Source organism: Ursus americanus, chromosome 12, assembly GCF_024610735.1.
Source record: "Ursus americanus isolate L20-20 chromosome 12, mUrsAme1.1.p, whole genome shotgun sequence".
Taxonomy (NCBI): Eukaryota; Metazoa; Chordata; class Mammalia; order Carnivora; family Ursidae; genus Ursus; species Ursus americanus.
Window position 1 is genome coordinate 51,839,188 of NC_142138.1, and position 27,265 is coordinate 51,866,452.

At 35.5% G+C, this 27,265-nt stretch overlaps 1 protein-coding gene and 1 pseudogene across 1 annotated transcript in view; both read right to left on the reverse strand.

Moving 5' to 3' along the window:
• Window positions 1-2,829: 2,829 nt before the first annotated feature.
• The window catches only part of OLFM3 (olfactomedin 3), a 48,084-nt gene continuing 23,648 nt past the window's right edge, over window positions 2,830-27,265 (reverse strand). Inside the window, exons 5-6 of the mRNA XM_045801651.2 lie at window positions 10,486-10,592; window positions 2,830-9,380 (exon numbers count right to left, since the gene is read on the reverse strand). Of these exons, the coding sequence (XP_045657607.1) occupies window positions 8,703-9,380; window positions 10,486-10,592 (785 nt within the window). The 3' untranslated portion in view covers window positions 2,830-8,702. The remainder of the gene's footprint in view (window positions 9,381-10,485; window positions 10,593-27,265) is intronic.
• Window positions 15,850-16,256, reverse strand: LOC123795147 (large ribosomal subunit protein uL24 pseudogene; annotated as a pseudogene).

Sequence of the window (27,265 nt, forward strand, 5' to 3'; positions counted from 1 at the left end):
AAACACAGGCAGGAATTAATCACGTAAGAAAGACACTACATCTAGTCCTGTAGGTAGAAGGAATAGCAGGAGAGGCATGATGAGTAGTGAAACCTAAGTGTTTATTTGTTGACCATTATGCACGGTTGTATTGTTGTGTGAAGGAGAGTAGACTTTATTGTCTAGGGAAACTAGTGTAGGAAAGATTAGCTCACTTATGGTTATGCTATCTTGAAGTTAATGGAATATTTGTGTATAGGTATCACTCAGATAGCTAGAAATTCTCAACTTGGAGATATGAAATGGATTTAGAAGTCATTCAGTAAAGCTGAAGCCACGTGAGAGGGTGAGCTCTTAAAAGGCGTGTGAAGAGGAAAGAAGCATGGATTTCAAACTGAGCTGTTCAAGTGGGGGGATAGCACAAAATAGGTAGCAAGTTTTAGTCTTAATTGGCTAAATGAACAATATGAAATATTTGTCTTAGCTAATATGTAATATAGGAAATTCTCTAGAAGCTACTTGAAAACTTTTGGAACTGAATTAGTAAACTTTTGTTTTTGTCTCTCCTTTCCTTCTTGTATTTTACCTTTCAATCTGAGCTATACAAGGATCTGAATCCCAGTTCATGCATAGCCTTTATTGATCATTTAGAATAACAGATATGAGAAAGAGCTGAAAGAAACCTTGGGGACCATCTAGTTAAGTGGTTTCCAATGTCTTTTTTTAAACTACAAAAAATGTTTTCTGACAATAAAACCTAAACATAGGAGCATTTTAAAAGGTAGATAAAAGTGAGGTTGCTTTTATTGGAAGTGGTGAGTGAGGGTTGTGGTTCATTTTCCCACCTCAATTAAGTTTGTCCGTTTTTTCATGGTAGACTTGGAAGGATCCCTATAGAAACCTCAAGCTCTAGAGGGCAACTTTTGAAAACTACTGATAGAACCTCTTGCTTTCATTTACAGAAACCAAGATATTTTCTCAAAGGCATATAGTTAAACCTAACTTCAGAACTAATATTCTGCCTCTGGAAGAATTCCTTGTACTAGATGAATAACTCATCTTCTCTAATGCTACTTAGAAGGCATTACAAGTAGCGTTTACTTAGACTCAGAGGCAAATTAATGAATGTCAGATTTCTTGTTGGTGCATCCTTTAAAAACACAGGATAAGGAAAGAGGGGGTAACATGTGAGAGGGGAGGAATGGCTCCTTTACTTTTTCCTGACCTGGAGAAAACCCTGTTGCGCCAACGACAAAGTGTATTCCTAAGAGAAGTCTGTACTTACAGGGGAAATAAAGGCAAAATAAGAAATCAGAAGCTGAGTGGTGAAAATTTTAATGTTTTTTTTCCTTTTTGAAAATGAGTGTGAAGGGGAGAAATAAGGCAAATAACTGTGGTAGGCCTTTTAAGGTATTTTGTCCTGTAATAAAATTCTGTATCATGGAAAGAAAATTCACCCAAGAGAGTAAATTAAGCCATTTTTATCTTCGTGACACTTCCTGTATTTAAAATCTTACTTTAGTAAGAGATGGGAATTTATTTCCAATAAAATAAATTTGGAAAAGTTAATTTCTCATGATGTTCTCGGAATGGAACAAAGTTTTTAGTGTTTTTTAGATATGAGAAGATACTCCATCTTGTATTTCTTTGGTTGTTAACATTTACTGTGGGATTATTCTGTGTTAGAAACTGCCAGGATATATAAGGAAAATAATTAATTGCCCCTACTCTTGAGAAGTCCATACTAATTTGGAGGAAACAAATAGTGTGGTGTGATGATTTCAGTAATACAAGATTAATACTTCGGGAACACAAAAAAAATGACTTTTTTATAGACTTCAGAAAGAACGTAATATTTAAAGTGAATTCTGAATGATGAATAGGAATTTGATGAAAGAGAGGAAGAAGTCAGACTTGAATGTGGATTATGAAGGAAGGTATAAACTTTACTCTTTAGTAAAATGAGGGGCATGCTTGGTCAGGGAACATTTCATAAAGCCATAGCTGATGGAGGTGGCTCTTGGCCAAAGCAAAAGGTAAAACTGATTATATAGGAGAGGAATCAGAGGTCAGTATTCAAAAGAAGCATTTCCAAACAGGGCACCCAATTCTGAGTATAGAAATGGAGATGAGAGGGTTGATTGAAGAGAGCTAGGAAATACCGAGTGAACCAAAAAATTGGAAGGTAATTATTGAGAACAAACATCTGAAATAGGCATTGATTCAGATTTTAGACATGTTTAAATTTTGTCATATTTTACTTGTCAGAAATCTCATAATGCGAGGGAAGGTACGTTTAAAGAGCCAAAGATGTGGTAGGAAGCAAGGCTGAGAATGGGATGATATTTTTGTTTAACTGAGGTTAAGAAGGAAAAGCAATGGGGGTGGGGGGCAGGTGAGGGAAAGATAAGTACTTTGGTTTGGAACATGTTAAGTGCCATGGAATATCTATGGAGAAATGTAAACATTGAAACATAAATGTTCTATTTTCTTATTAGGGATAAAAATGTTTGCCCGCCCTATTCCATAGGGCTGTTGTAAAGCCTTACATGGAAGATTAGAATTGACATAGCCCTGAAAAATAGAAAGCAATGTACAATGGAAAGAGTTCTTTGGGTTATGTTTGTTCAGTGCACATATTCTAAGGAAGAATGGCAAGAAAAGCTAACCACAAATTAATTATGCATTTTAGCCCTTTGCTGGGCCACACTTTACCTGAAGGCAGGAATATCATTTATAGAGAAACTCATTACTTATATAAAGACATGTTCTGTTTCTTTTTCAGTACATACTGCATATTCCAAGAGTAATTTCTAATGGAGTTTAATAAAGACGCTGGAGGAGAGAGAATAAAAATACTTCTTTTTATTATTTTTGGTTTACATGGAAGGAGAAGCTAATGAGTGTCTTCCCAAGTTCTTTGGTTGGGGTGGGGGATGAAGAAAACATCACTGACAGAAGCAGCTTCAGTGCTTTACTCAGCATCATTTTATAAATGTGACTGGAGGTTTTCGTTTTTTAATAAAAAAATCTTTTTATTTTCTGTAGCTGTAGATTGCATACATATCAGTTACAATAACTTCTAAACCAAGGCAAGTGTTATAACCTTTCGTTTTCACTGTTTCTGTGTTGCCACAGTTGCTAATTTCAGGAGAGGAGTTTGCAGTTGAATTTGATGAAGCACGCCACATCTGCTCAATTTCAGTCGGATTCTAATGGGGCTGCCAAAAGGCTGTGCTAGAATTATAAGAAAATGTTCTCGAGATTCAAATAGTTATAGGAGCCTTATAATAGAGACTCTGGGTCACTGAATCTGGCAAGAAGGTGCCCTAAAGACTGGATCACAGAAAAATAATTAGATTTGGACAAAATATTAAATCCTTTAAAGTTTTTATTGGGAACAGCGTAATCTTGAGTTCTTCTGAGGGAAAAAAAATTACCAATAATATTGGGGTGTTGATTTTTTTCCTCTCTGAAGCAAGCTGAAATTTTTGGATTGCAAGACAGATGACAGACATTCAGACATTCAGTGCTTATCATAAAGATGTTTAGTAAATTTGTGATTAAATTAGATTGCATTGACATCGTGGTGGTCTTGTGGCTCATGGTTCTTTGGGAGTGTGATGAAAGCTGTGAATCCTCTGTGTGAAAGCATGTGCAACCAATATATACAGTAAATTTAGCACATATTTTCAGGGTTCAGCCATGCCCAGAAGTAGTATATCCTTAAACTCCAAGTTAAAAAAAAAAAACAAAAAACTTCTAGAATAGAGACATAGAAAGAAATCTTTGATCCATGGATTTCTAAGAACATAAAGGAAGGTGTTAAATTTTGTATTGTGTATTGGATTTGTGACGTTCCATTCTTTGAATTTACCATGGTGGGCTACTTCTAAGAGAAATCGCCCTTTACCGTTCCCTCTAATATATCACTTCCTACCCCAACCCTGCCCCTAGCAAACATCCACTCACTTTTTATGACTTAAAGTATTTATTTCCTTCACAACAATTAGTACAATCAGAACTTATTTTTCATTAATATTTTCGTTGCATCCTGTTCTTACTAAAATGTAAGCACATGAAGAAGACCTTATCTGTTGACAGCTGTATCCTTAGCATCTAGAAATTGTCTAGATACATAGTTTTGTTCAGGGATTATTTTTCAAATAATGAGTAAATAATGCAGTATTATCTAGTTGGAAAGTCCATAAACTACATACTGGTCACGTATATGAATTCATGAAGTTAAGAATGATATAGATAAAGAGCTTAGCTGGATATGTATTACCAAGTTCAGTATGATAAATTTCTATAACTTGCTTAAATTTAAAATGGCTAATGCTTCTTTTAGTCAGCTCATTTTTTGAGGTCTTTTCAAGACCTTTGTCATATAATATTTATTTTCTGGAAATGTCTGCTGATAATATGATATTTCTAGGTCTGATTGTGGTAGGGAACGATATATTATGGCAATATTTTGGCTATGTATTTATTTCTTCTAGAATATGGGTGTGAGCTGTTCTAGGCAGAATAAACCATTGGTAGGGATGCAGCTTTGCACTGAACTGCATTTGTGTGTATGGTATCAGCAAACTTCTTGCAGCACTAAGGTATTCCTGAGAACTTCTCCTTATATACCACATTGCTCTACATCTCTAACTAGGAATAATGTTTTAAGATGGTTATAGTTATGAAAGGTACTAAGTACTCTTGGCAAGATACAGCTTTATGTCCTTATATCATTTTCAGGACATGTTTAATGATAATTTATACTTGCAAAACTTATTTGGCAATCAATGAACTGAGCTTCAAAGGGGATAAGTTTCCTGCCAACCAGTTTGACATTTTGGAGACAAAGCAGAATCCAAACAGGATTAAAATTGCTCTAAGCCTAATGGACTAGTTCAACCAAAAGGGATAAACCGTATAACATAATTTTAAGATGTGAATCTGATAAATCAGCTTGGTAAAGTCAGCTTGGGAGGCTTTCTTTCTGATTGGTTAAAGAGTAGAGCAGTTTTCTATGAAAGAGATTGTCATCAGTTGAATTCATTATTTCATAGAAAAATAGCTAAAAGATTTTGAAGTTGGTTTTCCTTCCATAAGCTAATGTTTTCATTGTATTTTTTCTGGTATAAGTTAAATTCAAAACAGTATATTTTACAAAGCCCCAGACCTTCTCTGAAGAATCACTGATTATGAAGTTATTACCTAAGAGATTTATTTATGCTAAGCTTACTTAATTTTAGAACCAGAAACCATTCCATGATCTTGATTTCAGTGTGGATATAGCCTACTGAACTGAGTGATATTTAGTGCCTCTGAGACTTTCTAGAAATCAGTGCTTCTAGCTATGAGCAGTTAGAGATTAAGGCTTTGTGTCATCCTCTAACAGCTAAATTTTAATTTAATGCTCCCTGCCTATAGTGCTAGGTAGACCACTTTTTAGTCGTTCTTCTTGTGGTCCACTTAACATGTGATGATGGAGAAGGTGAAGTAAGATTTGTCTGTAAATGCCCATTCTTTTATAATGCCATAGAATTCAAGGTGTTCATAAGGGATATAATCGTACCTTCCTTGTCAAGTCAGCAAGATGCCATTTTTAAATTCTGTGTTCAAAAGTGTCTGATATATTTCTAGAAGGCTTAGCTTTTAGCAACTCTGCAATGTCTATTTTTTCATATTTGCTCTAATTCGAAGGGATAGTTTTAATTTTGCTCTCAGTTGCATTCAAATTTAGCATTTGGAGAAATGATTTGGTAACCCTGAGCGCTAAGGAGACCACTACGGTTTTATTTTATTTTTTGAAAATCTACTCTTTAAGGAGAATAAAGCTTTAAGATTATTATATGTAAAACTTACCTTAGTAGGAAAATAACTTTTATTGTTAGGAGAACATAAGAACAATTTTGTATAGTTACATTTAAAAAATAATTCTTCTGTGTGAAAAATTTATACTCATAAGCTTGGTAGTGATTTGAAAGACCATTTTCTTATTAGGAATAAATTGTTTCTGAAGACAAGATTTCATTAGTAGGAGTACTATGGATTACAAAGATGAAATGACTATGGTGATAAAAACCAGAGATTCTGAATTTATGGTAGATCTTATCTAATTACTTGTAATGTTACATTTAGGCATATCATTATTTTCTCTTTATCCTACATACTGGTAATGCACTGAAACACTATCATTTTATGAACTAATAGATATAAGTGTAGATAGTAAGTACTGTGATTCAAGTGCCACAAATACAAAGGTCACACAAACACAATCAGACCATGATCATGTTATTATTGGAATGACATGGAAGTTTGTTAATGATCTCGTTAATTCAGAAAGTTGCAGTTCATTTAGGATTAAGCTTGGATTTCTTTACTGATAGGATTATGTAAATGATTTTAAAATAGTAAATTATTTCCCTCATAAAATTTGAGATTTAAAAAAAAAACAGTGATTAGAGTAAGTTCTTATTTCAGGCACAAAACTGATAATAATTTATTAAGAAAAATGCTTTTAAACTGTAAATGTTTAATGCAAGTCACATTTTTAAACTCATGTTACCCCCACTTCTTTGACAATAATAAAATGTGTGCTTGCCCTGGCAGCACATACACTAGAAATTGGGTATGGCGATGATACCTTACATAGAAAACAATAAAGTGCTTTACAAGCTGCACATCTCACAAAAAAGCTGTGATCATCCAGGTTTTGAATGTATGTGATACTATATTACATCATTTTTTTAAAAAACAAGTAATGAAGACCCAGATATCCATCAGAGGCCATCTACTTAAAAATTCATTCATTTTTGAAATTGACTTTCTTTCTTCATACAAACTCTTGATATACAAAGTATTGGCTGATTACTTGTGTGGTGTGTGTACAATGACGAGTGAATCCCCTAAATTTTCTAACTCTCAAAAGCAGAGGAGAACTTATATAAACATTTTAAAAGAGAAGACAACATTGCAAAAGGACCCAGAGTGGTCACTAAGTCATGCTAACTTTTTGTAGGCAAAAAAAAAAAAAAAGCAATCTTTGTGAAACTTTAACACTCTCAAGATTGAGTTATTTAATTCTATGACTTTGACAGTGAGATATTTGAGAATTATGTTTAACTTGTGACATTTGAAATGAATTACTCTTAAGTGTTAGCATTTCTTTACACAATGCTTCATCTGAATTATTATATCCTTACTTTACAAAGGAAATTGTTATTATGTATGTATGAAACTAAACATTTACCACAATTTAAGTTATACATTATTTGTTACAGAATATACTTTTTAAATTGTAAAACCAACCCACATTAGTTTCTGTAAAACTGCCTTAGGTAAGTATTTTTAACATATGGAAAGGACATCCAAAGTCAATGACATGTTTGAGAAATATTGATTATATGTTTTTGGAGTTATTAACATAAAGTATTATTAAAGCTTTCTTTTTTGGTTACATTGTTTCTGCACACATTATGAATCAGGGTAACAAGGGGTTGCCTTCCCATCTTGTTTTCTGAATTGGCTTTTGCGAATTTAAACTGCACAGACAACTCCCAAGTCTTCCCATCATTTTCTTTTGCACTAATGTTGCCAGTAACTCTCCAGAGCTCATCATGTAAATCTAGATGACCTCACAGAAATTTTCTTTTTAAGAGTTTCCAAATGTGCCTCATGTGCTTTCAGAGTCCTGACACAAGTAATTACATTATTGCAAGTTGTGTGTAAAATTTAAGTTAAAACCCTAATATATTTATTCATGAACAAAATTTGTTTGGTTGTATAATAAATGAGTAAAGTCAACTCAAAGCTAAATTTTCTGACTCAGTTGCATCTTTGCAAGCAACAAGGTGGGTTGCTTTCAGTGAAATGAACAGAATAACTCATCCATAGTGAATCAGTTTTAGCATTCAGTATTAGTGATCTAATAAACTTGGGGTAAAATAAATATTCTGTGTAAGGGATTTAGCCTGATTTTCCTTTTAGTTTATAAATTTAAGTAAAGGGGTAAGCTGAGAATATATTTCCTTTTTGACCACACTTGAAAATTGGCCCATAATAATTACTGAGATTAAACTTCAGTGTATTTTATAAAAAATATTACTTACTTTCACAGAAGTGAAGAGATACAATTGCACAATGGTGGTTACAATGGTAGAAATACATATTGCCAATAAAATGTTAGCAAGAGATTTAAAAATGACTGTACAGCACCGCATCAGAGAATTCTATAACAGCAAAGTGAGTAATATATTTTTTCCGTATAAATAAAATCCTTAAATCAGTTTTTAGAAATAAATGGGAGGAAAGTGCTTTTTTCCCCTAATTCCTACCAAAATATTTCCTGATGTAGAGCAAAAGACAGTAAAAAAATGACAGAATTAAAAAAAAAAAAAGACATTCATGCATTTAAGCCATCATTAGTCTCTGACTCTAATATAAGGCAGATCATTAATCTTTTGCAAAACTATAACTTTAGCCACTTAAGCTCTTTTTAGTGCTTTTCATGACAAGGACATGATAGGCCCTGTAAATTTAGGAGTTAAGATGTGTTTCCAACAGGTTAATTTAGACAGGCTTGGCTGACTTTTGAAAAACCAACTTGATAATAAAAAATGCTTTGGAGAATGATGAAAAGTTATAATAAAGGGAAAACAGAAGGGGTACTACAGAGTTTATCACAAATGACACGGTTTCGATCAATGAAAACAAATTACATTGGCTTATGTGTCATCCTCAGTCTTAATAATGTGGAAAAGGGTGACATTGAATAGGACCTGGTGACCATTGTTCCAGGCATAAAGAGCTCTATCTCTTGCATTGTAGTCAAGCATGGATATGTGAAAGTATTGGTTATGAAAAGGAATGTCCGTGTACTCATATGTGGACGTTTTGGTGGAATATGAGTAATACACCTTGGCCCCCGTTAAGTGGGAATTGGTGACATACAGTGTCCCACAAATCATGAAAGATTCCCCTGCACTTCTCTTAGGGTAGCCAGTGCTCCAGCTCTTCGTCACCTCTAAGGTATCTTGGTTAAGTTGGCTGATGACAATATTGCCAGCATTTTGGTTAGTTGCATACACAGCCCACAGCCCAATCTCGTCGGCCATCAGGTCGATGTCAGAGAATCCACCCCACGTATAGGGGTAAACGTTGTGAAAACCAGCATACTCGAGGCTTCTTTGGGCAAGCACTCTCCCCATATCAAAGCTGTATTTGATGATGATGTTACTCTGATACTTGTTAAAATAGAGTGAGCCGTTGTAGACAACATGGTTGGTTCCAGCCCATTTGAAAGGGAGGTTGTATGTCCTTGACTCAGCCCCACTGACAAAGTCTGCCATTGATTTGTACTCACGAACAATTTTATTGTTAGTATAACTGTCCATGTACCAGACCTGAGGAAACGGGGGGAAAAAAAAGGAGTGACTGAATTTTGTACTTTTCTGAGAATTCCGAAATAAAAACAGTGAGAGTCAGCACATTTTAATATCACCATTCTCGGGATCTGAAAGCCACACTATTTTACTGCTGACCTCCTGCAGTGTGATACCACTGCAGGCAAAAAAAAAAAAAGGCATTTTCTCTGTGGAAAGCAAAACACTGAATTTACTGGCTTGAAGTTGATTTGCTTTCTGTTCTCTTTATTATTTATTTATTTATTTGTCCATTCAGTGCATATCATCAAGTGAACTAAACACGTTTCAATGCAAATCACGTCACTTTGTTCAGCTGATAGATCAGTGCAATCAGTGATAACTGCAAAAAAATATCACCTTCAGCAAATTATTCTTTTGCTCTGAGAAATATATGGTCTAATTTTACTCATTTATTTCTCCTTTATGGATACCATAGAAACTTACAGTAACGCTTGTTCATTGGATCAGCTTACAGGTACAGCTGCTTTTTAGTGTAACCATTTTATTAATTTAGCTACTAATTCATTTGCATGTAACCCTTGAGAATCTTAATGTAAACTGAGTTTTGTGATAGACCATAAATAATGCTATGGTAAGTTTCCAGTATATTGATTTACATAATACAGGCATTGCCAACTTATGAAAATACACTCCAAAAGTTTCAGTACTATTTACTTTAAAATTACCTCTAGATTCCAGAGATATTTCAGTTTGTTAGTGAATTGGTTGCTCTTGAATTTTTCACTTACTTAGTGTTATTTATTTTTTTTCTCACACTAAGGAGCGGGTTTTAGAAGGAGTATATAGAGAATTTTGTATACTTGTAATTAGCTCTTTATTAGCATAAAACAACACTAAAACTAATAAGAATTCGATTTGCTTTACTGGTGAATTATTGGATGGAATATTTTGCTAAAATAAGGTTGCTATAGATATGTTAATATTATCAAACGGAGAATACTTGGAAACAACATAACACTTTCCAAGTTGAAACAAATATTCCTAAAGAAAATAAATAGTTCAATAGACATAAAGTGCAAATAAAACATGATTCTAAGCAAAGGTGTTTGTGGAAGCAACATACTCTATTATTTTTTTCAGATGCTAAAGGATCTGTCATCCAAGCACCAAATCGGGTTCCAGATGTCTTGACTGTAATTGGGCCTGTGATTTTCATCAATTTGCCACATGCTGAAATTAGAGAAACATAAACACGTTGGGTGAGCATGACCAATGATTGCAACACATACACTTATACCAAAGTCGAACTCATACCATACTCATACCATATTCAAGAGCAAAGAAAGGGATCCTGAAATAAAGCAGATCCATGAGATTAATATCACATATTGCTGTGCATTTAACTATAATTTGAACCATGAGTAGCTGCTTTTTCAGTGCTCTAAATCTAAAGAGTGGGAGTTTTAAAATGGGAAATGATTTGTACGGTCTGGAAAGAAATAGTGAGGGAAGTCATTATCATTATACCAATTTAGCAGCTGCTTCATTTAAGTAAAGAAGTCAGAAAAATTAGACAAATTGACCATGGGCCTGTTTACCTGTCACCAGCTCTCCTACCCTTCCCCCTCCCCTATGCCTTGAGACTTTGGACAACTTATGCAAGCCAGAAGGAGCTTCACAAGCTGATTTTAAGTATTGGTGAATGAGCAGCTCCTGTGAAAGATATCTTTACAGAATATAGCAATAAAAATTCAATCACAGTCTACCTGAAAGAGGTAGAGTTTTGAAGGGTAAATGCCTTGTGCAGATAGCAGGGCCTGATGCAGCAGCCATTGAAGGTGCAAACAAAAATACTCCAGAAACCTCAAGCCCTCAAGACCCTGTAGACACATGCAGTGAAAGATGTAAAGTATCAATCGGTGCAGTACATGATGAAAAATTAATGACTTTCTTGAAAAATCGTAATATCCTTATCACTATAGCTTCAAGATTTTAGGAAAACCTCAGACTTCATAAATGCCAAAACCTAAGCCAAACAGAAACCCAGGCATTTTCTAAGATTTTAAACAGCAAAAATTAAAAATGACTTATACACATTGTGAAAGGCAGTATGAGTACCTATAAATATGACCTTTAGTCTATAGAAAGGAATACCTTTCCCATCCATTTATACCCCCACCTTTTTCCCCCTTATGTTCTTTTTTTGCTTCAATTTTTTTGTTCTGTTTGTGCAGTGTTTGTTCCATTTTCTACCTATCCCTAGAGTTTATAAATTTCTAGTTCATTCCTATTCCCGTGTATTTGGAAGATAAAGAACAGATCCTCAAAGCAAATCAAGGACATTACTAACTGTAGCTTAGACCTTATTTTGATTCCCTTTTCTCTGTATGTGTTCCTCATAAGAATAATTTGTAACTGGTAAAGCTTAGTAAAGCTGTTCAGTTAGGAAGGTGATGGATGATAACATTATGTATTTTTTTACTATTATTTCAGTGATAACTACACATTTAATAATCTCTAGCACTTCATGAAACCTGAATGGAATACATTTTTTTTTTCTCCTTCTGTGAAAGAAATTAGATATGATGGTATTTTTATATGCTTTATATAAATGAATTACTTATAATTTCCTCAAACCTGATAAACTAGGCAAATAATTAAAAAGACTTTATGGCATTATTTGTATTGAATAGCAAAACATTGGGCTAACCCTGTTTAGAATATATCAACTCAACTTGGTATAAATCTATGAACAATACATGGGTAAGTAGTATCAACTTGAACTAGGTAAAAACAAATACATTCTGAATGAATCTCATTGAGTATATTTTTGCACTGTAAGTGAAAATAATATGATCCCTAATAATGTCCTACATAAATATTTCTAAGTTCATAGAGGCTAAGTGCATGAAAATTTCAAGAGAATTGAAATAAATATGAAGATATCCCATCCCCTAAAAAATACCACAAATATGTTTTCTCCCCTTAGGCATAAATAATAAATTCTTTTGTTAAAATACAAATAGCAAAATAAGGTAAAATATGAAAAGTAACTCTGGCTTAATAGAGTGGACTAATACATGCGTTTATCTCCTTTTTCCCTAAGATCTAATTAAAATGATAGTAAAGGAGTAAAAACATGGGTGGAAAAGCCTAGAGCAAAGAGAGTGGTTTGAGAGTCATTAGTAGAGAAGAAACTTTAACCAATTTCTAGAAGGCAGAAGGTGATAGAATGGTAATTAAAGATGTAGGATAAGATACGATGCATCAGTGTGTGTAGACAGAAGAGAATTGCTAAGGAGGGAGCTGCTCTGCTTTGAAGAAGAGAAGGGACTCACAAACAGTTACTGTAAGGGTATTGGGAGGGATATAGGGCACCGAAAGCATGCCTGAAAAGCAGTCAATCCTGTCTTCATTTCTAGATCCAGGACCTCAGGAAGCAGCTTTGAAAAAAAAATCTGCAAATCAGTGTTAAAGACTTGAAAAGGATTAGGGGAACTAATGGAGGCATAGGAGGTCCAGAACAAAGGCCCCTGCATTCTGACATTGGTAGTCTCCTGCCTTACCCACTGTGGAATAAAGTGGCAAGCTCGACCTAAACACACAGTTTCCAAGCAGATTTATAGTTCAGATCTTTAAAAATGAATGGACCACCAAGGATTAGCATGTTTTCAAAAAGCTTACAATGAGAATGACTAAAGTAAAAGTGCAGAGAAGACAGACCCCATAAGAAGAGAGAGAATATAGAGCAGAAGAGATGCTAAGATACTAAGATCTTTAGGGAGTTTTGTATATTGTAGACCGTTCACTGTAAAAGGAAAACACAGAAGAGCTGCTTGAAATTAAAAATATGATTACATTTCTAAAAATAGGTTGGAAAATGAAAACAGAAAGATAGACATGAATACAGAAAAAAGATAGATGCATGTAGGATCTCAACTTAGAAGCTTCTACATCAGAAGAGCAAGTTCCTACAGTGAAAGGAGGGGAAAAGAGTAAATTATCAAAGAAATTATACAGGGTATTTCCCCCATTACAGAACCTAAATACAGGTCTCCTCTGCCCTTCAAAAGTTTGTGTTACCCTGAGCAGAGAGAGTGGCGCCACCAAGCCCCTTCCCTGGGAACCATACTCAGAATCTCAGCGTTGAGCTGCTGTAGCTTTGATCTGTGACTATGAGCACCGGTGCTTTGTCTGGATTTATTCTGTGTGTCTGTTAGCAAGATGTGTTCTCAGGTACCGGAAAAACCTGAAAGAGGTTATTTTTTGAGCTTGGAAATGCTCAAGATATTTTTCATGTGAAGTCTTGGTTACTGCTTCTTTGGTTTGTGCCATTTCGGCTTCTGAAAGTTTTCGTAAGAATGCTCTACTCTCATATAATGGGGGAAACCTGTGTTCATACTAAAAGGGCATGTCATAATGAATGAAAAAAGATTTAGTCTTAGAAAATTACTGTGACATTTTAGCAGATTAATAATAAAGAGAAGAAAATGGAACTTTTCAGAGAAAGAATGTGAGTTGGTCACATGCAAATATATAAGAATTAGACTGGCATTGGGCTTACCAATACTGGATTTGGAAAGACAACAATCAGGGCCTTTATATTTAGGGAGAAAAATCAGAGGAAGCTATACTAGGGATCTTGTCTCACATGTAAACTTTCCAAAGTTCACCTACAATGTACTTTTTCTTAAGAAGTTACCTGAGCACATATTGTAGCAAAATAAACAGTAAACTGAGACAGGGGAAGACATGAGATCAGGAAAACCGTAACTTCTGGTCCCAGAATGACAACTGCACAGTAGACCTTGAGAGCAATTAGTCCAGAATGGACAGACATGTGCAGGAGGGACGTCTCAGAAATAAGAGGAATTGATCTACAGAAATACTGTGAGATCCTCTAAGAAAAACTGAGTATGGTGAAGTCAATTATTGAAGTACAAACATAAAAGGAAAATACACTTGGACTTAACTCTAGTAAATTTTCTCTTTTGAATGGCACAGATGACATGAAATTGGACTGAGAAAAGGAGTACATTAGAGTCCACCACTTAGTTCCTGAAGAACAACGTGAGCGTTGTCATAATAATGAAAACATTCATGTTTAACTTGTAGAATCAGCCCGTAAACGAATTGCAGAATACTTAACAGATACTTCGTCTACTCTGTGATTATAGAAACAACGAAATGTTTCCAACCATGATAACATAGAAGAATAGGTAAAGTTCACACTATGAAAGAGTTAAAAATTAGGAGAAGAGCAGAAAGATGGAGGTGTAACTGACATCATAATTAAAAATAGGGTGTTAAAGACTTAAATATGAGGCATGAAGTTACAAAGTTGATAAGGGTTGAATTTGAATAGTCATGAAACCATATTATGAAGAGACAAGGAAGTGCCTTTGGCTAAGCGACTTAAGCCTGCATTTTGCTGAGCAGAAAGTCAGTAAACAATGTCCACAATTGATAACCCCCCTAAAAAAAGTGGAAAAATAAGCATATTATTCGAAATACAGATTTAACCACCTAAAGCACTAAAATTAAACTTAAATGTGGTTGTCTCTGGAGAAGGAGACTTCCTTTTTATTCTAAGTTCTTTTTATTCTAAGCATCTAATTTTCTAGTCATGTGCATACAATATTTAAATTATAATTTTATTTTATGTTTCTTAAAATTATGTTTTTATGTCTTTTAAAGATTATTTGTCAGAGAGAGAGAGAGTGAGAGCAAGAGAGAGAGCGCACAAGCAGGGGGAGCAGCAGGCAGAGGGAGAAGCAGGCTCCCCACTGAGCAAGGAGCCCAATGTGGGGCTCCATCCCAGGACCCTAGAATCATGACCTGAGCCGAAGGCAGACGCTTAACCGACTGATCCACCCAGGCATCCCTAAATTATAATTGTAAAAGTTAAAATAATTGCAAAAACTTAATATTAGCCATTAAATTTAAAAAGCAAAAGTCACATTTGTATATTGCCTATTGAAAAATAATTTTCAGGTTTTTAAATGCCATGCTTCCTTGCAGGTGTAGGAAGTAGGTGGAAATTGAAGATAGAAATAGTCTCCAGAAATGAAAGCTGTGTGTATTCTGAATTTTAATTTGGCTTCAGTCCTGTAAGGACTAGATTGAAATTGTGTTCTTCCATCTCTGTCTTACAGGTGACATGGCAATGACTTTCTCTTTAATTATTTTAACCTTAAAAAAAATTAGAATCCTTACTATGAATTACACTTATCAGTTATTTCACAGAGATGTTAAGAAAAGCTAATAGGTGATTACATTTGTTAGTACACATGTAGGAGCTGTTCTAAGAGATACTATGCATGTGATTCAAGTAGAAATGCTGTGTGTTTTATTTCAAAATAGTGACTATGACCTAGGAAAAATATGATCCACTTTGCATAGGAGGAAAATTAGTCTAAAATTTTTTTTAAATACCTTATTTTTATTTTTTTAATAGCTTTTATTGAAAGTTATATATAACATTACTTTATTCCTGCATCTTCTCGATTGTTTCTTCCTTATATTTGCCCTTTTCTTTTTCTACTTGGTGAGATTTGGCTTTATGTTCAAGGATCTTTTTGTGGTCTTTTGAAGAGTGAATGCCCACACGGGTCGTTATGCCGTTTGCCTTCTCCCACTGTACTCATTCAATGGAGATGACATATTTTGTCCTGTAAACCTGGGCTACTTTGCACATTTGCTGACCTTTGTAGTGTCCTCACCCAACCTGCACTTTATCATCTTTTTGTATGGGCATGCACTGAACATTGTACTTCTGTCTGAGCTTTTGGGAAGAGAGAAAGACATACGCTTCCTGTAGATGTGAGAAGGCGCATGAGAATGCCTTTTACAGTTCTTGTTCTAGTCAGAAGTCACAAAGGGACTGAATTTCATTTTGGCCACTGGAACTTCAGTGATGGCCACAAAAGGAAGGAGTGAGAATATCTTTTAAAAATGACTGAACTTTTGAAAAAAAGATACCTGGAATCTCAGAAGTCAGCTAAAACTAGTTCTGGATATTGATCAATGCAATGTCTCAATATGAAACATAAACATGATGGAATGTTCATTTCCGTAACACTTCCTATCCAGAGGAAATGACCAAATGGAAACACAGAGAGAAATTATAGTGACCTCAAGTTGTTTCGATACTGAAAATGAATGGAGATTTTGTAGCTGTGGAGTTTGACTTCACACTTTAGATGGCCAGACTCTACAATTAAAACTCAAAATGAGATTTTTAACCTTCTTTATTGGCAAAGTCAGCTCCTCTAACATAGGTCGCCTCTATTGCCGCCAGGCCAAAGCACAATTTGGACAAAGCAAGAAGACACAAAGCCCATATTTGTCTCAGATAAGTGCCTGTTTCATGTGTTGATTCATTTTATGGGTGTGAATGAGTGTCTGGACTCAGTTTATGTCCATAACTTTAATATGAATTAAGTTGGATGGATTAGCTAAAACCTGTACAAGAACTATATTTGGGACTAGGAATTGTGCCATGAATTTCATATAATCAGCATTTCCCAAAACTGACAGCACATCAGTCGCTTGAGGTGTCTTGGCTTCTGTGGTGTTTGGATATAACCCAGCATTGTATCCATATGGCAAAGAGACACTGCTGAGCTTGGATCACTTAGACCAGGAATTAAGACAGAATTTACACCAGGACTTAAAAGCTTCTGACACCTAAACTAAAAATAACTTTGCTTTCTTCTTGTGGCAATGGACATTTTCTCTGAAATACTCTAGAGGGTAAAACCAGTTCTTAATATTTAAATGTAAAATCATTAATTTATTCATTTAACAACCATTTACTGACAACTTATGTGCCAATATTGTGTTAGCTGCTGGGAATATAAGGAGAACAGGGAGACAAAATAGGTCCATGTGGTGTAGCTTCTCATAACTTTCCATTTCTTACTTTCTTTTTCTTTTTCTTTTTTGAATCAACTGACAAGGAAAGTTAAATGAAGAAGTGATTTCAGACCAAACTATACTGAGAGAAAAAGGATGTATTAAACTGATATTAAATAAAATTATATTGATATTAAATAAAAATTATAGAAAGTCAGCCCTGAGTACTAAAATAGATAAACACCTCTTCCATTAAGACAGTCTACTTAGATAACTTGAAATTTATCTCATTTTAAACCACATTTACCTTTGTTCTACAAAACATATATAAATTGTCAAACGTAGAAAGATACAAGCAAGTTCAACTAGTTTTCCATGTTTAATTTTCTATAAAAAGTGAATGTGAGGGAGTGCCTGGGTGGCTCAGTTGGTTAAGCATCTGCCTTCAGCTCAGGTCATCATCCCAGGGCTCTGGGATATAGCAGCCCGGTCTCAGGCTTCCTGCTCAGCGGGGAGTCTGCTTCTCCCTCTCCCTCTGCCACCCCCCCCCCACACTCCTGCTTCTCTCTCAAATAAATAAATAAAATCTTAAAAGAAAAAAATGAATGTGAGGGTCAAGAAAGGACATATTTAGCAATTGTATTTCTTATTAGATCTCACTGATTTGGTCTTGCATATGGGTCTTAATGGTAGCTGTCTTTGGACAACTTATCTCTGTGTGAAGGAAACTTATCTCTATAATCTAGTAAATCAATATAATTTTGCAAACTTTAACTCTATGAGATTTCAGTGAATGTTTTTGTTTGTGAATGGATTTTTAAGTTAGACGTAAACCATTTTTAAAATATGCCTGTGCGCCTGGGTGGCTCAGTTCATTGAGTGTCCAACTCTGGATTTAGGCTCAAGTCATGATCTCAGGGTTGTCAGATTGAGCCCTGTGTCAAATTCCGCACTGGACATGGAGGCTGCTTGAGAGTCTCTCCACCTCCCCCCCCCACTTGTACTTGCTCACTCTCTCTCTAAAAAATTTTTAAAAAGATGCAAGTGAAACCATGTGAGTTCTAGTTCCAGATAAAGATATTTTATATGTAGTTTCTGGCCAGAGAGGTTCCTGTGAACATTTATGAATTTTGTGTTTTGCATTCTTTGATTCTTCTATGTGATTCCTCTCTCCATCATTTTCTTCCATGTCTGTCACCCATGAGCTATCTCCCATCTGCTCAGTGACTCACAATGTGCAATGTCAGCCTTTGTCTTCCTGGCACCACCCTGGATTTGACCTTGAGCCACCATAACTTTCTACCCCACAGTGACCTTCTCTGAGTAAATCAAAATTTATAGCATTAATCTACAAAGCACACTCGAAGTGAAAAATTGTAACAGCTCAAAGTATCAACAATTTTAAAACAATAACATCTTAAAATGAGTCATTTATTCATTGACTCATTTATTCATTTCATTACTCGTTAATTCATCAAGCTAAGATTTAATGAGTATCAAGCACTGTTCTATGTACTAGAATTACAATGTATGCAAAACATGACACTTTTTTTCTGGTGAAGATTCCATTTTGAAGAAAGGGGATGAAAGAAAGAAATAAGCAAACAAGGAAATGTATCAAGTAGGAAAAATTTTAATGCATATATTTAAATAGAATAATTTGATAGTGACTTGGGGGGCGTTGCTTTAGATTAGGTGAGTAGGGAGGACCTCTTAGAAAGGGTAGTATTTAATTTGAGATCTAATTGACAAGAAGTCAGCCATGGAACCACAAGCTGAAGGATCAGCTAGACAGCAGCTTCTTAAAGCTGAGGGGGGTGGTCTGACTGTCTGGATTCGGGTCCTGATTCTATCACTTACTTACTGGGGATCTTGAACAGTTTTTAACCTCCCAGTGTCTCATGGGTAACAGCAGTAATAATATCTATTTCACAGGGTTATTGGGAAGATTAAGAAATATATGTATAATTTAATAAATGTTAGCTATTCTCACTGTTCTTGCAAAGGTCTTACATCTGGATATGTTGGTGAGTTAAGGAACACAGAAATTTAAAAAAAGAGAGAAAAAAAAAAGGTCAGTGTGTCTAGATCATACTTGGAAAGTAGAAGAGGTTAGAGAGGTGGTCCAGAAGAGGAAGCTATGTGAAATCAGAGTATTTGGATTTTATTTTAGGTATGATGAAAAGCTATCAGAGAATTTTAAGAAGATAGGGGAGTGACAGAATGTGAGCACTACATTTTAAAAAGATCACTCTAGGTAACATGTGGAAATTAATTACAAAGGGAATACAGTATAAGCAGAAAGACCAGTTAAGAGATTGTCACATTGGTCTAGGTGAGATATGATGGAAGCGGTGATGGGGATGGAAAATAGTAGATGGTTTGGGTTATGTTTTTTGGGATAAAGTTGATAGGACTGGCTTCAGAATAGATGTTAAGATGGAAAGTAAAAAGAGGAATTGAAGGAAACCTTAAATTAAAAAAATAGTCCAAGATAACATCCAAATTTTGGCTTGTTCATCTGGGAAGAGTATATTGCCATTTACTCGCAGGAAGTGACTGGAGAAGGAATGGGTTTGGGAGAAAAAATCAAGAATTCAGTACAGATTATTTTAAGTTGTTCATGACTGGTATGCATGCCAGTGGAGGTGTAAAGAAGACAGTATAAAAATCTAGGGAGCACAGACACCCTTTTGAGACAGTTTTAACAGTATACTGAAAGCCAGAGGCTAAATATTGCCTTAGAGGAAGGACATATGCAGAAAAGAGAAAAGCATTTAGAACAGAGCTGTGGGGCATTGTGACCCAGGAAAGAGCTCAAAAGAAGCTACAAATGGGACCTAAAAATAGTGCAGTGTTAAGAAAACAAAAAACAAAAAACAACAAACAACCAGTCTTTTAAGAAGGGTGAAGTACTGACTTGTGGGAATACCACTGAGATATCTAATAAGCTCACAGAAATGATCATGGAAGCTAGCAGCAAGCAGTCACTGGTGACCACAAGAATCAAATGAAGATAGTGTTAAGAACAGAAGCTGGGTCACAGTTGGTTTTGAAGACTGTAAATTAAAGCAGCAGCTATAGAAGATTCTTTCAAAGGAGAAAAAGCAAGGAGATGAGGGTAGAGAAATAAAACGTCATGGGAACTTTTTATTATTGTGCTGATGTTATTAAGAAAAGTTTGTTTGCCTTTAGAAATAATCTAGTAGAGCAGGGAGATGGAAAAGAGAATGATTAAATCAGTGAACCCCACGAGTAGATGGTAATCCATTTAGGAACTATGAGTATCCATGACTCTAGTTATCTTTTTATGTTTTTTTTGAGGGGATGGGGAAAGGTGTCTTTGTTTTTATTCCCACAAATTCCCAGAAATTTTCCAAGGAGATGTTCACGTGGTATATTTCATCCAGGTTAGAGTGCTGAGGTGGGTGTTGAGGGGTCTGGTTCCTAATCGAAGCTGCAGCATTAAATCATCATATGAAATTGGATAATGCACTTACTCTCTGGGATGGAGTTTCCTCATCTCAAAGAAGTTCTGAAGCTTGTTATTTTCTTATTCTCATTAAGGAAACATTGAGTGGATAGGGGAGCGACAACCTTTTGTATGTTGCTGGGAAGAAGGTGGTATTTGTGGTTGTGGTAAAACACGGGGTTAACACGGGCATCATCACCATCATCTACTGTTATTCTTGGGAAGCAAAAAAACAGGCCTGTCGATGTTGATTTCTTCCCAGCTGAAGTTTATCTTCTAAATAGTTATTTGATTCTGAGCTAGAATTCATCGTGATAAGTGAAACTGGTAAAATTAAAGGTGCGGGAATTTATAAACAGCTGGCTGCTTTTTTAGTTATAATTTTATGGATATTAGTGTTAAATGAACATAGGTATTTTCAGATTCGGATGAAATGCAAAAATTGTAAAAATAAATTAAAATAAACAATAGAAGTCATTTCTATTTCTTGGCTCCCCAAAACTAGTTTTTGTTCAAATAAATCATTATCTTTCTTACTTCACTCTCACTTTATGTGAGGACAAAGCCAGACAGAAAGGAAATTTCCCCAAATGCCTGGAAGACAAATGTTCTTGCAAAAGTGGATGGCAAAGAAGGAAGTTAGGAGTCTTGCTTCATTGATTTTCTCCTGCTATGCTCCTCTGTCTACAGTTAGACACATGAAAATATTAATATTTTATAATATATGCCATATGTATGATTGTGTATATTCAGAAAATATGCTGAATAGATAGTTTAGGAAAGTGACCATCTTATTTTCTGATGACTTTTAGACATTAAACGTTCTATGATCAGTTGCAATCCGTATTTATCAATCAGTAGCTCAGGAAAATATATCACTTGGGATTCAGCAGATCTGTTGTTTGGATCAATGAAGCATAAAAATCATCTGTCTTTTGTTTATTTCTTCAATATATAATTGTATCTTGTAATATCCTGGACTAACAGCTTCTGGATTTAAATCCTAAGGCCATGCCCATATAAGTAAATTAAATGGAGTAGTGAATATCTTTATGACAGACTGTTATTTCTTTTTACTTAAGGCCATTGGAGAACTCATGTAGCAAGAAGTAGATATGATTTGATCTTTAAAGTTTATTAAGTCTACTGAAAGTAAGTTTGTCTCTACCATACATAGTGAATTCTAGTAACATATAGTAAAATCTATGTATATTACTTAAAATTTTATTTGTGTATTTAATCTTACCACTTACACTACTGACAGAAGGGTGGTGATAATGATGGACATAATTATTGGATAGGACACTAGAATGAGTTTTTGGTGGGTGTCTGGTAAATAAGGTCAAGAACAATATGTTTCTAAATAGCTGTCTTTTTCCAAAATTAAGTTTTAAATTTATCAAGTTATTGTAATTTGCATTTTATAATGTATTGCATGTGTATGGTTCTGTATATTCAAAAATACAATGAATTTGAGGAAGGTGACTGTTTTATTTCTCTTGATTTGATTTATGCAATTATTCTTAAAATTATTCCAACTTTTTCTGGGATAGAGCTTATATTATGAGCATATGTTTAAGTTAGAGAAGGCTATTTAACATCCAGTTTGAATGGAACAGAATTATATTATGAAATCCCAAATAATTTGGCAGTTCATGCATGCTTCTGAAAGTACAATTTTTATATCCTTATAAGTCTTATCATTTAGTTGTAATCTAGGAAAATGTAGGACATAAAAAGAAAGATAAATAATAAACCCATTTATGCTAAAATATACCAATTACCCAAAAATGTGCTAAAATAATGAGGGTTCCAGGATTCTGGAAGAATGAGTCATCACCAACTACTTGGATACCAGAGCAACTGCATTTTGCATTACAATCTAGAATTTTAGGGAAAGTAGGACTGTCCTTGCTAAATAACTCATTTGAAGATCTTCTCAATTTAATTTGTGGGGATATTCTTGTAAATTTCCCTTACTGAATTTCCAACTTAAATCTCACTCCACTCACCCCAGGCACACAGTTTGGCTTTTCTATTAATTCCTGTTTTCACTAAGATTTTCAGTGTCTCTTGTTTTAAGTGCTAGGTAGAACCAAATATCATGTGTTTTGTAACGAACCGTTCCACTGCCATTGAAAAAAGGACAGATGGCAACAGAAACGAAGGTTAAAGAAGGCTGTGCTTTTGTTGTCTTTTTTTTTCCCAAAAGAGTTTTGATTTTGTAAAAGATACAGATGTTTTATATTTGACATATACTGGTTTATTTCTTGAATGCAACATAAAGCTTTTTATTTTAAAAATATTTGCTCTCAGGGCATCTGGGTGGCACAGTCAGTTAAGCGACCGACTCTTGTTTTTGCCTCAGGTCATGATCTCAGGGTCATGAGATCGAGCCCTGCGTCAAGCTCCATACTCAGTGCAGAGTCAGCTTAAGACTCTCTCTCCCTCTCCTTCCGCCCCCTCCCCCCACCAATAAATAAAATAAATCTTAAAAAAAATATATCTGCTCTCTAGGGGGCACCTGGGTGACTCAGTTAAGCATATGCCTTTGGCTCAGGTCATGGTCCCAGGGTCCTGGGATCAAGCCCCACATCAGGCTCCCTGCTCCAAGGGGAGCCTGCTTCTCCCTCTGCCTCTGCCTGCTGCTCCCCCTGCTTGTGCTCTCTCTCTCTCTAATACATAAATAAAATTTTAAAAAAAATTTGCTCTCAAACCCTTTGTAGACGCTAATTTTTATCTATTATGTTTCTGGTGTTTTATGATAGTCTACAAGAATTCAGCTAGGATCAGACAGATGGCCCCTGACCTCTCAAAGGAGGGACAACTTGTCTTTAAGGGCGTAAAGATTTAAAAAATCAAAAAAAAAAAAAAAAAAAAGCAAATGGACATTTTCTGAAAAGTGTGCCAGGTATCATGGGGAGTGGGATGGGGGACTCTGGGAGACTGTGGCGGGCTAGTCCAACCACATACAGGGGCAATCAGAGAAGGCTCCATAAGAAAGTTGGTGTCTGGTGTATAAAATGCAAGATCATTAGCATTTGGATAGGTAAGGTGGAAGAATGTTCCATGACAGGGTAGAAGACAATGTCCAGGCAAGAAAGCATGCATGACTGAGGAACTGAAAGATCAGAATGGCTAAAACTTATAGTGAGTACATGATGAGAACTTGTGACGAAAGGGCTGGAGATTTAGGCAGAATCCACGTCATCAAGACAGACCATGGAAAGCTATTTGGATTTAATTTTAAAAGAAAATCATTTAAACATAAGTATAATATGATTAGATTTGCAGTTGGAAAAGACTTCTGTAAACAGCTCATGTGGTGGAGAGGGACTGGCTTCAGGTAAAGGGAAGTGGGTAGGAGGCCACTGCAGTAACTGAAAGGAGAGATGACGAATGACAGTCTGCGTTAGGGTGGTGGAAACGAGGAAGCAGGAAAGAGGTGGTTTTAAGAGATTGGTTGGAGAGAGGAATGATGTGAGTGGGGTTTAGGGAAGGATAAAAATGATCCTCTAGCCCCTTTCTTTCTATAGCAAAAAAGAAAAATCTGGGGACGAAATCTGCCTTTGAATTCAGAAGGAACTTGGGTTTAAAGATGCTGCCTCCAACATGTACCTTTGGTAAATTAATTTAAACTCTCTGAGCATAAATTGCCAATAATATTGCCTAATCCAGAGTTCTTGCAGTGGTTAGAACTAACAACGTGTAAAACAGCTGGCATAGTGCTTGCCAAGCAGTAGGCTGTCAGTATTGCTGTAGTGAACTACTTTTGGGCTCATTGTCTCCACTAAAATGCAAACTTCTTAACAGAAGAGGGAGACATTGTGCTATTTATCTTGGTATCACCCAGTACCTAGCAGAGAGCCGGCAGGTACTGGAGAGCCGCTAAGTATTTGTTGAATGAGCAAATAAGACTATTACCCCATAGACAATTTGGTTTCCCTTTTAAAATCTCATTTGGCATAAACATGTCAGTAACCCAAATTTCATACTTGTGACCTAAAGTTTTGTGTTTTTTAAAAAATTTTCTTTTTTTTAAAGATGTTATTTGTGTATTTGACAGAGAGAGAGCACAGCAGGGGGAGAGAGAGAAGTAGGCTCTCCACTGAGCAGGGAACCCAATGCAGGGATCAGTTCCAGGATCCTGAGATCATGACCTGAGCCGAAGGCAGACGCTTAACCAACTGAGCCCCCCAGGTGCCTCAACCTAAAGTTTGAGCATTACTGCTACTTCTGTTGGACTTGGAGTCTCAAAAGTGTGTTAATGGCAAGACGCATCCTGTGGCTCACTAGATGGCACCACAGCATTGCCCTAAAATAGAACTGACCTGAGGGAGTGGGGGTCAGAGGACTGGAAAGCCTGATTATAATCTACATTAAACATCTATTGATGCTCTCGGGGTGTGTGTGAGAGCTTTAACTGTGCTTTTTTCAGCAAATTCTCACATGCATATAATTATATTTTGCATGTCTAGGAATGGGATATTTAATTAAGCACACAGGACTTTATTCTGTCTCTCACAGGAAAAAATTAAACAGAAAAGAGCATTACTGTACCTCATTCAGGCCCACTAGGGTGCATTACTGTTGAAGCTTTTTTTTTCCCCATAATTTCTATTTTCTCCAAAACTTTAATTCTCTAGTAGAAATAAGCTGAATGGTACCCTAATGCTCTCAATGACTTGTGATTCCTTTAGCGCCTTATTTACTATTCGGGAGTGACTTCGACCTTGCAGGCAATGAGGCTAGTTTGTTTTTTAGTATCTTAAAATTTATGTGATGTATAGTGTGACATTTCCCCTAAAAGCAAATTCACTGAAAAGGTGAATGGAAATGCATTCATCATTGTTGCAATTTTATTCTCTTGCCCCAATCCATTTCTGCCCTCTGCTAATTGGTTGTGTGTGTTGAGAGGCTTTTGTGAAGAGTGAAAATGCCATTGATGGATGGGCCTTCTTGCTCCTGTTACTATATTGAGGATACCATGATTATCCAATGGCCCACTATAGATCCAAACAGAAGAGCAATTGGATTTTAGATGTTTGGGAACATTGAACCGCTGATGTTTTTTTCTCTACATCTCCTGTTAATGATCCTGATGTTGACTAACATCCATTTTCTTTTTTATTTTTTTTTTAAAGATTTTATTTATTTATTTGACAGAGATAGAGACAGCCAGCGAGAGAGGGAACACAAGCAGGGGGAGTGGGAGAGGAAGAAGCAGGCTCACAGTGAAAGAGCCTGATGTGGGGCTCGATCCCACAACGCCGGGATCACGCCCTGAGCCGAAGGCAGACGCTTAACCGCTGTGCCACCCAGGCGCCCCTAACATCCGTTTTCTGAGTCCGTGTGTTCTGATATTTGGTAATTGGGCATTTACTTATGAGTTCATAGTAGGCATGGAGTTAAAAGGGTTCTCAGAGATAATTTCATCCAATCTTTATTTAATAAAGTCCCAGGAAGTATAAGCACAAAGTAGTATTAAACTATTAACTTAAAGCACCACTCCCAATCATGTGTTTGTGTTTTCTTCTGCAAATATATGTTTCAGATACTTCCTTTCACACTGGAGTAATTTTTAAAAGGACAATGTAAAGATTCCATTATTTAGTTTTTCAAGGACCATGTAACTTCATACTTCATGGCATTAGGGCTGTCTCTCTACCTGGACATGTTCTTTACATTGTAATTAATGGTTGTGATCCGGTGATAAATATTTTCTCTGCTTCGGAGACTCTCCGTAAGTTGTTCTGATTGTTCTGTAGATCTGCTGTGATGGAGAAAAGTACCCAGTTCTTGGGACAAAGCACATAAATGAGTTAGAGTCATTGTGGCACTGGCCTCTCTTCTAAGTAAATAGGGATCTCAGGGCTACTAATAATCTAGGAAAGAGTTTATAATATGTGAGAATTATTTCTAATGTCTTATAAGGTCATATCAGCTAACTCAGATAGCAACCATCTCATTAAATAAGAAAGTTGAACACTATTTTATTGCTATTAGATATTTGCATTGGTAGCTAGGTTTTGTTTTTGATTAGTTAAGATAAAATTAAATATTAAGTAGTTAATGCCATTAATTTGACAGTTACATTCTTTCAAACTTTGTTGTCCATGAGGGCAAATTAATAAAAAAAGAGCCTTTGATGTTAAAAAATATATATATTATGGATCACAGTCTTAAGGCCTAAGGACACCATGGAAACATTATCCATGGTTCAATAAGAAGGAATAGGATGAATTTGTGACACTTAAATTAATCTCCTTTGTCCCAAATATCATTTTCAATATTGAAGGAGGCTGTGTGTGGGAGAGTTATATGTGGACTGAAAAACAACAACAACAAGAAAAAAAACCCACAAAAAAACACTGGATTGTGTAAGAACTGAAAGGAGCGTAGGTTTAATTTCCTAACTGCAACATTATTTCTAGCTGAGTCAACTCAGAGAGAATATGTGTTAGAAGTGAAATTCATTTCTAAAATTAAGCAAATTCCAAGAATTTTCCATGCCAGTCCCTCAAAAACCTGACTGGCACACTTTAAGATTCCAGGTGTTTACTAGCTAGAACTA